The sequence below is a fragment of the Amborella trichopoda genome, chromosome 2, assembly GCF_054954075.1.
Source record: "Amborella trichopoda isolate Santa Cruz 75 chromosome 2, AtrichopodaSantaCruz75HAP2 v2.0, whole genome shotgun sequence".
NCBI classification, from domain to species: domain Eukaryota; kingdom Viridiplantae; phylum Streptophyta; class Magnoliopsida; order Amborellales; family Amborellaceae; genus Amborella; species Amborella trichopoda.
Window position 1 is genome coordinate 50,133,441 of NC_142337.1, and position 13,486 is coordinate 50,146,926.

The 13,486-nt window shown below is 37.5% G+C and overlaps 1 protein-coding gene across 2 annotated transcripts; it reads left to right on the plus strand.

Moving 5' to 3' along the window:
* Positions 1-6,933: 6,933 nt before the first annotated feature.
* On the plus strand, positions 6,934-11,808 carry LOC18431616 (GTP-binding protein BRASSINAZOLE INSENSITIVE PALE GREEN 2, chloroplastic). 2 transcript variants are annotated; one of them, XM_020665628.2, is made up of 3 exons: positions 6,934-8,716; positions 10,398-10,565; positions 11,176-11,808. In XM_020665628.2, exons 1-3 carry the CDS (start codon positions 7,268-7,270, stop codon positions 11,530-11,532), a joined length of 1,974 nt encoding a protein of 657 aa, XP_020521287.1. In that variant the 5' UTR covers positions 6,934-7,267; the 3' UTR covers positions 11,533-11,808. The 2 variants fall into 2 exon arrangements, 1 of the variants encoding a protein (XP_020521287.1); XR_016049486.1 differs by having other exon boundaries at positions 7,081-8,862.
* The last annotated feature ends 1,678 nt before the right edge of the window (positions 11,809-13,486 follow it).

The window sequence follows — 13,486 nt, forward strand, 5'->3', positions numbered from 1 at the left end:
TGTAGAGAAAGAACAATTAAATAATTAACAATACTCAAGGAAAATTTCAAAAGAATAAATATCCCAACTCATCAATTGCTTTAAATTAGCAAATCCCCATAATTTACAATAAAATTTCAAAGCAAATCAACATAAATAAGAGATAATTTTCATCAATTTATCATAATAATAATATCTTGTAATGGAAAAACTTATTGATTGGAGAAAGTAATCAGCAGTGCTCAAGGGGGGGAACGCTCACGCTCATGCTCCTACAAAAATATTTTGGCCTTTGAAATTTGAAAAAAAATCAGGAAAAAGGAAACACTTAACTGTAAATTGAAATTCTTGTCTTTAAGGGTGAAAAATGCCTTAAATTTCGAAATAAAATTTGTTGTAGAGAAAGAGATATAATAGAGCTTTAACCTAGAGAGAGCAAGAGAAAAACCAACTGAAAAAAAACCCATTGGCAATGAATTGATCGCCAAATCTCCCACCTCAATCAAGCAAATGAACTCCATCTCTTGTATTGATTCATTTGAAAAAACGAGATTCAGGTAGAGAGAGAAACCAAATGGAAAAACCCAATTATTGCTAGAGAGATAACATCCAAACCTTATAATGTAAGAAAAGAAGCAATAGATCGAGCCCCCAAATCTAAAATAAAGAGACTAAGATCTTCCACTTTAGCATGAAATAGAACGGTCTTTGCGGCCGTGGTAACTCTGTTAGGGCTTGGGCCAGAGAGTTCCGTAAAGAAGATAGTGGGCTGCCTTTGTTTGCCTTGAGTAAAAGAGTACTTTAGAGAGAGAGAGAGTAACCCTGCTAGGGTTTGGGACATTTCTCTTTCACATATGAGAGCAGGAGAAAGCAAGTTGGGGCAAAGAGTTTGGGGCATTTCTCTTTCACAGAGGAGAGCGGGAGAGAGCAAGTTGGGACAGAGACTTCACAGAGGTGAGCGGGAGTTTCAAAATAGTACTTTAGAAATAGAGAGGCAGAGGAAAACACCGGCAATTTGGTACGAAGCCGGTTAGAAGATAAGCTACCAATTCGATCTCGAGATTCGCACACAAATCCAATGGCTATTTACAAGGTTCTTATACAATTGGGTGGGGGAGGGTCCATGTAAGGTCCAAAACTTTTTCGGCCGTTGATCCTGGTTATATCTTGAATCATTTTCGATGAATGCTAATCTCAGTGTTCTTTTCGATTTGTTGTATAACCTCTGTATGTTGTTTTGAGTGATATTGTATTCCTGTAGGGATCGCGAGCTTTTCGATAGCACGAAAATCACTCAAATCTGAGCTACAGTCAGAAAGCCCTGATTTGTACCCCAAAATTTTCTGTTGCGCATCCCAATGTACATACATGCATCCTAATGCACATGATTACATCATGATTGCCCCCCAATACAATGATTGCACATACTTTCTCTCTCCTCTCACATGCCCTCTCTCTTCATGCATGAGTGTCATGTGGTATATACATGCTACCATCTCATGATTATGTCTCTCATACTTGCCTTCTCTCTCTCTCTCCTCATACATGCCTCTTATGTGTCACTTGTCAATTGCATGTTACCTATACCTACCTTCTCATCTCTCACATTGATTTTCCCTCCCTCTTTTCTCACTTCCCTCTCTCACCCACATTCTCCCTCTCTAGCCTTAAGACCTTAAGACTTTGAGACCCCTCCCAACCTAAGTTCATTGAGCTTGAATGCATCTTTTGGATCTTGGCATGTGTGGTGAAAATGGTGAAGAACCTTGGAGTTTCTTTTGGTACATGTAAGTAGATCTAGTTTCCATGTTTTCATGCTTTAGATTGATGCATATTTACTTAGCTTATCTAATTATGAAATTCAATAATGAATATGGGTGTGAATGTATGTTATTGAAATCTTGCTAGAATGTACTCTGTTTTTTAGAACTATGGTTCCAGTTTGAGAAACTGTTTGATGATCATATATATCTCTTTAGATCATAAAATTTTGTGAAAAAGTAGCTCATTGAGTCTAATTTATCGTGGAAAATACCTGTTGTTAATATCCCTTTTAGTTTAAAAGCTATTTACCATTTTTTGAAGCATGTTAGATTTGTGAAATGAAATTTTAGGGATTTTATATACTTATATATGGAGCCTTTCACTGACCAAAACATATCATAATGAGGTCAAACCACTACTAAATGAAAGATAAATGAATATATTTTGAAAATAATTTTTGATCAAATTCTCTGTGGTTTGAAAGTTATGCCCATTTTCCTATAGGTATGTCGTCCTAGGTGTTCTGCGATGACAACATGAGCTTTGTTCAAGAACATCAAACAGTTTGGCAAAATTTAACCCAAAATTTGGGATTACCCCCTTTACGAAAGTTGTGTTTTCATGAGCCTAGATTGTTATAAAAGTGGTCTCAGGTCCAAATAATATTTTTATCTCATGATATGCCTTTATAAGTGGACTGTGTTCACTGTGAAAAGCCAGAAAAATGACATGATGATGTCTTTGAGCTATGAGTCGATGATATGATTATATGCATAGCATGCTTTGGACATGTTGATATTTCATATGAACTTGTATCTATTGTGATATGTGAGCATGTTAATCTATTGCTAATGTGAAATAAATATATAATAATGAGATATGTTCTGTTATAATATGAACGCATGTAGTAAGACATACTCAGTTATGATATGAATGCATGATAATGAGATATGCTCTGTTATGATATGAATGCATATAGTAAGACATGCTTTGTTATGATATAAATGCATATGACAATGAGATATCACATATTATGATACTAATGCATGTAGTAAGACACGCTCAGTTATGATATGAATGCATGAAAATGAGATATGCTTTGTTATGATACAAATACATGTAGTAAAACATGCTCAGTTATGATATGAATGCATGATAATGAGATATACTCTGTTATGATACAAATACGTGTAGTAAAATATGCTCAGCTATAATATGAATGCATGATAATGAAATATGCTACGTTATGATATGAATGCATGTAGTAAGAGATGCTCAGTTATGAAATGAATGCATGATAGTGAGATATACTCTGTTATGATATGAATGCCTGTAGTATGACATGCTCTGTTATGATATAGGTGTATATAAAAGCATGCTTTGTTATGAAATGAATGCATGATAATGAGGCATATTCTGTTATGAAATGAAAGTATGCTCTGTTATGATATAAATGCATGTAGTAAAATATGCTCAGCTATGATATGAATGCATTATAATGAGATAAGCTCTATTATGATATGAATGCATGTAGTAGGACATGTTCTGTTATGATATGATATGCATATGCTCTGATATGAGAAGCAATGTGTGATATGATAAGAAATGTGTGAAGCACTATACAATGGGTAATCCATTGGTAGTGTAAGCTAATATGATAAGAAATGTGTGAAGCACTATGCAATAGGTCATCCATTGGTAGTGTAATATGATAAGAAATATGTGAAGCAGTATACAATAGGTCATCCATTGGTAGTGAAATATGATATAATAAGAAATGTATGAGGCACTACGCAATGGGTCATCCGTAGGTAGTATAATGTGACACGATAAGAAAGCTGTGTCGGCAGTTGAGATACTTCCCTGACTCCCCATGACAGGACGGGAGTTAGGATGTGAGTCACATGGGAGGGTCGTGCCCCCCAATATATGTGTATGACACAACGCAACGGGTCATCCGTTGGTGGTGTAACGCCTTCCAGCTAGAGAACAAATGAGGCTCATGTCTTGCAATGCTTCCACCTATCAAAAGCCCCAAGCACGTTGGGGATTGTGTGTATATGTGAAGACATTACAAAATAGGTCATCTATTTGTGGTGTTTTCCCTCCTGAGTGATGGTAGAAGTCCTAAGCAATGAGATTAACTTGGATTGATGGATATGACTTCTATTTCGGGAGTAGGTGATATTAATACTATTTATGCTTGCCTGATTGTGTTGATTTGTTTTAATGCCAATGCTTGAATGATATGATATCTGATTTGTTATTGCTCCACCATGAAAAGATTCACTCACGACACATTGTTAAACATAATTATGATACATAGTTCCATTTTTATAAGACTTGCATGAACCTTGAGTATGGTTATGAGTTACTGTGTGCAGGCATGAATGTGTGGCACCTTGATCTAGTTACTAGCTTTATAGCTCACTCATTTAACTTTCATCTATGTAGAGTGATAGCCTGCGCGTTGTGGACGGGCGGTTTGATGATCGCAGCTGATAGTTTGAGCTATGTACTCATTGTGGAAGCTTCTTTTTTATTATATGTTTTAAATGGCGGTTTGGCTATATAGTTCTCTTTGTATTGAAGCTATGTAATGTTTTGGGGCCTTTGGTGCCTTAGATTCTTGTAATACTTCGGAGGTTTTATATATTATTTGGAACTTGTTTGTCCAGCTCTTTAGTGGTTGTATAAGGTTGGAGTTTTGTTTTTCTTTTGTGGTTTTGCTTTGATTCATTCTTTTCAAGGCATTGAGCACACTCCCACATGAGTGGTATTTGCTACATGTGGTCGCTGACCCGCACCCTAATGCCCTTCAGCGTGTGTGGTGGGGGGTAGGGTGAGGGACTGTGACAGTCCTATAGGATCATTTCTCTATTATTTTTAATAATAAAATTTAAAGTTTAAAAAATAGTGTAGATTGTGCAGATCTATGAAAACTTGAAAATCTTGAAAACTACTAATCCAAAAATGTGTTACAAGATGCAATATTTTCGAAACTTGAAGTCCATTTTTTTCTCATGTCTATGCATCTTGATGTCAAAATGATCAATTTGAGGATACTTGGGCATCAAAACAACCTCTCTAGTTAAATTTTTGAGGTGGGCTCTAATTTGATTGTTTAGTACCTCGGCTCTATATAAACGTTTTCCTAAAATATATCACGATAAAATTTTTTTTAGATTGTGTGTTCAATTAGTGACACACACCCATCAGATATCACATCCAATGTTTGACAATGGTAGTGACCTTCTTATATCCAAAGTAAATAGTCCTATCACATACATTTCCTTATATGCATACTAAAAGGAGAGTTTCTTTTTTGCATACATGTCCTATAGTTTATCGTAAGGTTAATTACCATTGAGAGTATTTATTGTTTGATGAGATAAACGTTTGAATTAGATAAACGAGCACAATGGTACGACGTTGTGACACAAAGGCAAGCGCACGAGCTAGTTGTATGCTACAAGTTGAACCCTACATTCATTGTGAACATAGGACTCCTGCCGTACACCCTTCCCCCTACTCAAGTCAGTCCGAGCTCAGAACAACTCAAATTAGAAAATTAAATTAGTGGGTCGAATTGGTCACTAGCTGAACCAGACAAGGCTCAGCCAGTTCCAATCATTGGTTTTTTGAGGGTTTCTTCTATAAAAAAATAAAAATAAAAATAAAAAAGGAAAAATTTAGATACCCCCGTCACCCAACTTTCTAGACATATCCTTGTGCCCCTTCTAATGCTTTGTAAACCACATCACTAACCCTGATATTGTTATTTATTTTATTTTATTTAGCATCTATCCTCCAAGTAAAAAGTAATTTTTTAGAACGAAATGGCCACCCACTCAACCCAGTATTTTGGACCTCCTCTCTCTTTAAGAAAAAAAATGAAGTTGGTCTAATACAATGTCTACCGGACCGAATTCAACAAGGACAAGAGCTAGTTCAATACATATTATGCTAGACCGGCGTCATTGTTTATAATGAAGTGAAATAGGTTTAGAGGGGCATTTACATCTTAAAAAAAAATTATTTTTTTACTTGAGACGTGGATGTAAAAAAAAAAAAAATTGTTGGAATTAGTGATGTAGTTTAAAATGCATTGGAAGCATACTTAAAGAGTTGAGTTTAGTGGGTATCTATAATTTTCCCTTTCTTAACCACGGGAATAATGTGCAGTATCTTTTATATTAGGAGGTCTAAATGATGTTCCCAATGAAAAACACCTGGGAACCAAGCTAAAATTGGGGCTCTTTGCTCCTATATTCACAACCCACAGGTTTCGAATTCGCTTGAGCCATTTTTTTATATCCATCTTAGAGATGGACGTTAGATGATCAAGAGACTGCAATAGGTGAGTCGGTTGACTCACCAAAACCATCACCAAAACAAAATCTAAACGGCACGTAGACCTTGGGTGACCACTTTGAAAAAGTGATTTGCCAAGAATTTGTAGGACACCAATGGTTTTTTTAAAAAAAAATTTCATATAGAACTTTAATTACCCATCGTATCTATCGCTCTTTCAATTCACCACGTGGAGGGCTATCTCTCTCCTTCCCTCTTATACAGTGTCTCTCTAAATTTTACAGCCATTTCCGTTCTCTCTCTAAATCTCCCTTGGCTAATGGCCATGTACCATAGGATTTCTCTCTAGCGATTATGTACTATGTGATTTTTCTTTCTAACCATTTATCTCTTCTATTATTAAATTTTTTTTAACTTGATTTTGTTATGACCTTATAAATATGTCGTATATTTTATTAATAGATTGAGTAAAAATTATCAAAATTTACTTTTTAGTCTACAAGTTCAACAATTTCACTATGAGGTCCTACTACCTTGATTTTTATTTTTATTTTTATTTTTAGTTTTGGCCCAGTTTGATGTTTCAAATGACAAATTGCCTATTTTTTCGTTCTTTTTATGTTTTATTTCTTTACATTTATGACGCATTCCAATGTCTAAAGTATGAAACCATCCCATTTATAAGTTATGAAACCATCCCATTTATAAGGTACACCTACGACGATAACATTACATTTTTTGCCCGTACTTCTTTATAAGGTAGTTTAATGTTATAAATATCAGATCCCATCAATTTTTATGATTTTTTATATTCTAGTGGTCCAAAATTTCGAACATCAGATCACATAAAGTAGTTCTAAAGCACTTTGATGTTGCAATTATCATTTGGGCAAAAAATGTGAGGTTGTCCGATGTTACAATTATGGGACCACCCTACGAACGTGAGAGGTTCGACATATTGACATCGGATGACCCACTAATGTAAAAAATAAAAGAAGTGAGTGCTTTGATAGTTGAGGATCAAACAAGGAGCATAACCAAAAAACAATAAAAATAAGGAATGAATGACTTCGTCGTAAAATAACCAAAGTTAGAGACCGAAAGAGAAATTAAGTAATTTTATAATGATACGGGCGTAAATTTCTCTTGATTTATCGTGTGATATTTCTACTGAAATCTCCCTTGCATAACTGATGATGCTGCAGCTCCAATGGCGTTTCTATCTTTAGACCCTGTAAAACCCATATCTACTTGTCTCCGTTCTCATCTTTTATCCGAAAGTAATGGCAAAACTCTTACGCCCTGTCTTCATTTCCTTAATTTTCGAGGTAATTACAGTCCATTTGCTTCTTGGGTTGCTTCATTTCGATGTTTTGATGGTTCCAATCCCTTTGTTCTGCTCAAAACCAACAATAAAACCAGGTTTATTTGTTCATCTTCAAAACCCACTTCAGCAAATGCAAAAAAGTCTAAAGCACCCCCAAAACCAGTTTTCTGTGAGGGCAGGGATGAAGAAGAGGGCCAGCCCATATGTCCAGGTTGTGGGGTTTTTATGCAGTGTGAAAACCCTGATTTTCCTGGGTTTTTCGTAGAGAGGGATAATGAAGAAGACACGGAAGAAATTGATGGCAATTTTGATGATTTTCTTGGAGAATTCAGTGAAGAAGAAGAAAACGAAGAGGAAGAAGAAGGAGGAGAATCAGAGGAAGAAGAAGCAGTTACAGGGAGTGGAGATGAAAATTTTGATTGGGAAATGCCTGAAGTCATAGATGCTGAGGAAGAATGGGAGAAGGATTTGGATGGGTTTGCACCAGCTGGTGTGGGTTATGGGAACATAACCGAGGAAACTCTTTCTAGGAAGAAGGAGAAGTTGTCAAAGAGAGAGAGGAAACAGAAGTCCAGAGAGGCCATGAGAGAGAAACCCACTGCAACAGTGTGTGCAAGGTGTCATTCTCTGCGAAATTATGGCCAGGTAAAGAACCAAAAGCTCGAGAATTTGATCCCCGACTTTGATTTTGATCGATTGATTAGCACCCGACTCATGAAAACTAGCAATTCTGGTGCAAACACAGTGGTAGTTCTAGTAGTTGATTGTGTAGATTTTGATGGTTCATTTCCTCGGAAAGCTGCTGAATCCTTGTTAAAAGCACTCCAAAACGGCTCAAAATTGCAAAAATTGCCAAAACTTGTTCTTGTTGCCACAAAAGTCGATCTGTTACCATCTCAAATATCACCAACTAGATTAGATAGATGGGTTAGACACAGGGCTAAAGCTGGGTGTGCTCCCAAATTACGTGGGGTTTATCTAGTTAGTGCAAAGAAGGATTTGGGTGTTCGAAATTTGCTAATGTTCATTAAGGAGCTAGCTGGTCCAAGAGGGAATGTATGGGTTGTAGGTGCTCAAAATGCAGGGAAATCAACTTTGATCAATGCATTTGCAAAGAGAGAGGGAAATAATATGACCCAGTTAACAGAGGCAGCAGTTCCTGGAACTACGCTTGGTATTGTGAGAATTGGAGGGATTTTGCCTGCAAAAGCGAAGATGTATGATACTCCAGGTCTTTTGCATCCTTATTTGATGAGCCTGAGGCTTACTAGAGATGAGCAGAAGATGGTGGAGATTCGTAAGGAGTTGCAACCGAGGACTTATAGGATGAAGGTGCACTCTCCCTCCCTCCCTCCATCCCTCCCTCTATGGTAACCTAAGTTATGGTAACCGAAGTTTATGAATATCCCCTACTAGATGAAGTAATCTTCCGGAAAAGAGCTGGGACTGTATTAACAAGCATGCACCCATAGTAAATGGTATTCGGAAAATATATTTTCTGGATTAACTTTTTATTAGAATATCCTTTCATGATTTGAATGCTGCCTTTTACTTCTAATTTTTATTTATTCATTGCTTAGAGGTTTTTGTTCTGCATGTTTTCTTGATTCAATTTGTTGCCTTTTGGCGTTTGTAAGTTAAATATGTTGTATCCAGTGCATAATTCAGGCTCCGGTTAATGGTAAGAGAACCAGTCTGCATGAGGGAAGTCAAGTATTGAAACCTTGTAGTTTATCTCAGAAACAAACGATGCCAACCTGCCTGGTTATATGGAGCTCTTTCCATTTTTTTTCTCGATTCTGGTGGCCTTTAGAACCCATGATCCTTGGCCTTTGGCTTGGGTGAAGGAAGTACCATAGAGCACAAATAAACTAACCTGGCCTTTCGTTTTTTCTCTTAGGCTTTCGCCTAGTGGTGGTCATATCAGTTTGGGTGAGGGAGGTCAAGAGTTCGAAGCTTTGAAGTTTGTCCCAAAAACCCCAAACAAGCTGACCTAGCTTTCCCCTTATTCTTTTTTAGAACTTAGAGCTCTATTTCTTTTTTTCTTCGTTTTTCTGTAATTAATTTTGAATTCTTCTGTAAAATTAATTGAGAACAACAGCATACAATGTTTACAAATACAAATAAAAAAAAAAGTTGGAGTATCCGGTATTTAGTTCTTGTCTTTGCACCCCACTCATTGGCCAAAAGGTCCATGAGCCCCACATTGTTATCCTGTAAAATATGGCAGAAAGGAATCGCAAATGAATTGTTTATCCGTTACCTGATATAGTAATCCGGAAACTTAGGTAACTAATATGTTTCAACCATTTTACAGGAAAGCACCACTCAATGGTGTGCTGATGAGGCATTTACTTCGGAATTTTTACGTCTTCCAACTGCGGTCATTAGTTTCTTGTCTATGATTTCCCCCAATAGAATATTTAATATTGTACTTTTCTACATTGGTTTCTGGTTTTTGGCTTCCCACTTCAATATTTATTAAATGTGTATAGAGGCCTAAACCTTTGGTTTCTTGATTCATGTGTATCTCTTCTCTGGGCTTCAGTTGTATGGAGTTCATAATTTGATTCTCTTTCCTTGTCTAGTTGCTGTTTATTGGTTTCTTCATCTTCTCTCTCTCTCACACACACACTCAAACGCACAGACATGGGGCTACCCTTTTATTTTGCCTAAAAAATAGTAATGCTCAACTTCTCTCTCTCTCTCTCTTTCACACGCGCGCAAGCAAGCAAGCAAGGGGCTACCCTTTCATTTTGCCTCTCAAAAATAGTAATGCTCAATTCTCCCATTAAACCTTGATTCTGGTCTCTGGATTTTGTTGCTTGAATGTTTTTAGAGCTGCATTTGACTCATTCTGTTATGTGGATTTAAATCTTTTCACCATTTCTCTTGTGATTTTTGAGCAGCAGATAAGTGAATTTTACATGACGTTGACCTTACCTGTTGCTTCATTTTTACATATTTCTCATCGTGGATGATGTTATAATCATCATTATTGCACCAATCGCAGGCAGGACAGACGGTTCATGTTGGTGGCCTAATGAGACTCGATCTAACTCATGCTTCCGTGGAGACCATCTATGTAACTGTCTGGGCTTCACCGAACATTTCACTTCATTTTGGGAAGATAGAAAATGCTGAAGAACTATGGAAAAAGCATGTTGGCACCAGGCTACAGGTAGCATTCTGGCATCTTCTTTTATTTAGTAGAGATTCCTTAACATACATCTAGTGGAGCTTCTGATCTGTCTCTCTTCTCAAATAAAAATAACCAACTCTCAATGAGCTAATTAAGCATATCGAGTATTATTGAGGAATACCACATAGGACGAAGGAAAATATTGGTCATGAACAATAACAATTCTATCCTAATGGAACAATGTATGCTGCAATGGGCTGTTATTATGTTGATATCAACCCTCACGTTTTCATACTCCAGAGGCCACCTTACTCTCAGTAGCAATTTGAAAGTGATAAAAACTACTCTTTACCGGAAAGCAATTTGTATTCTTACCCAAAACCAAATTGTGTTTGAATGTGGGCATTCTCTAGACCTAAACAAAAGGTGACCATTTATGAGCTTCCAGATGCACACATGCAGGCAACTTAAAAATAGCTCAGTGAATCCCATGCATGTATGGTATGTGTCTAAGTTTATGTATGTTTGTGTATGATGCATGTTTGTGTCTTGTATAGATTGATGCATGCATGCATGTGTATTTGTATGTATTTATATTTAATGAATCATATATGCATGAATCTCTGTTAAAAGAGTTTATTGTTTTCAGCCTCCCATTGGAGATGAGAGGGTTTCAGAGCTCGGAGAGTGGGGGCAACAGGAATTCAAGGTGTCAGGGATCAGTTGGGAAGTAAACAGCATAGACATAGCCATAGCTGGGCTTGGTTGGTTCTCTTTTGGGCTAAAGGGGGAGGCAACCTTGAGGCTATGGATATATGATGCCATTGATGTCACGGTAAGGGAGCCCATGGTTCTTGATAGAGCACCTTTCCTTGAAAGGTTGGGATTTTGGCTACCAAAGGCCATATCAGATGCTATAGGTAGGCAAAGTAAACTGGAATCAGAGTTGAAGAAGCTGGAAAATGAAGGGAAAGAGGAAGCAGCACTCTCAGAAGCAAAGGTTTGAAAAGGAAATATTACTTGTTTTTATAGCTGATAACTGCAGATTGGTCCATGCATTTTGATGGCATGGATTGGAAGTTCTTCACTGTTGACTGCGAAGGATTCGAGGCTGAAACGGCTTTAATGCCTGAGAGAGAGAGAGAGAGAGAGAGAGAGAGAGAGAGAGAGAAAGAGAGGGGTGTCTTTGTATTTGGTCCCTTGTAGTGAATAAGAAGCCTTTGTATGTAGTTTGCGAAACCAAGCACCATTTTTCAAGAAATCAAATTTTCTGTTTTTTTCATACCCTGCATGGGTTTCAGAAATCAATTTACTTTTAAAGCACGTTTGTGTTTTCCGATTTTTTTTTTTCAGAGAGCATCTTCCCAGGAAAGAAGCATTTTCTGATCATTTTTCACCTGGGAAAAGGCAATCTATTGTAGAAAGTGAGAAAATATAACTTTTGCTCACTTAAAAGCATGGAAAAACGGTGTCCAATCTCTGGTGGTAAGAGCCATCATAGTTTGCCTATACCCTGTGGTCCCCCTGTTTTGCTCAAGTGGCACACCCATTCGCTTCCATCTTCATATTCTGCCTTGGCTTCCCTCTTCTCCCCATTAGCAAGAGAACCAAGCTCCTGCTATTATTGTTGTTCTTCTCTCTTATTCTCTGCCTTATTTGAGCTTCTTCTTCTATCCTTGTTTTGGGTATGACAAGGGTCTGCCCTTGGTTTTAAAAGAGAGAGAGAGAGAGGGGCGGAGCTTGGTCATTCTCGAGAGTGATCAACAGGCTTTAGTCCAGCTTGCTGTGGAAGTTCTGTGCTAGTTGCTGCTCAGCAATTCTTGATTGAGGTCTCTTGGTGCTTTGGAATCCCTTTCTGTCTTTGAACCAAGTTTTTTCAAGCCATGAGCGAATAGAAAGTAGTGTCTGTCTCCTTCAAAGCTTCGAGAGTTGATTTTCCTTTGAAGATATTTTGTTGCTCTATTTGGATTGTTGTCTCAACCCCATTTTGCCCACAAGAAACCAGCGTTCATGAACACGGGCCAAGGTTTTTTTAGTAATGAAGTTAGTGCGGATCTTTATTAAAGTTGCAGTTTGGTGTGGGGTTGTCTTACCCCTCTTGCAAAACGAGAATTGCTGCCATTAATGGAGCTTGGAGGAGTTGCAGTGGAATAGAGGAGTTTGGAGGATTAGGTCAGGTTGAAATAGCATGGGAATCTCCGGTCCTGTACTATGTTCCTCGTTATTGTACTTGGTTGTGATAATGGCCTTCTCAACAACCAAAAAAGCAGAACAGAAACCCAGTCCAACCAACCAATCGTGCTCACATCAGCAGCAGCAGCCATAGCCTCCATGAACTCTTTGATTCTAGACCTGTGGATCGTCCTAAATTGTTCCCCAGAGCTGACTTGGTCATGCCAATGCCGCCGCCGACGATGGAGAGACTGTTGTAGGCCTTGCCCCTGTTGTAGGCCTTGCCCCGGAAAATGTGTACGAAGGGCTAAGGCTGGGTGTCAAGCTTGCTCTTGTCTGTGAGACTCTCAAACTGTATCTTATCCAGGGCATTAGCGGCATTGTTTATGAGAGTTCCTTGATTAAGAACTCCCTCATCGTTGTTGATGTGAGGTTGAGCACCTAGTTTATCCCTGCCCGAAAGCGATCACCTCAGCATCGTCAGCTATGACTGTGTTGTTGATGATCTCAATTACTATTGATCTAAACCATCCATTTTGTAGTCATATTATAGATAAATAATCTTAATTTAAAAGTTTTGATATGTAATTATAAAAAATTTTAATGAATGAAAAAAAAAAAAATGCTGCTTTTCAGATTTTTTGAAAACAATTTCCCTGGTGGTTATTGAAGAAACAAAACCGATTTTTCTAGAGGATTTGGTTTATATTAGCCGGGAATGTTTCAAGAGAAGTCATTTTCCTGAAAAAACAATTTCTAGGGGAAAATATTTTAGCAAAACACAAACG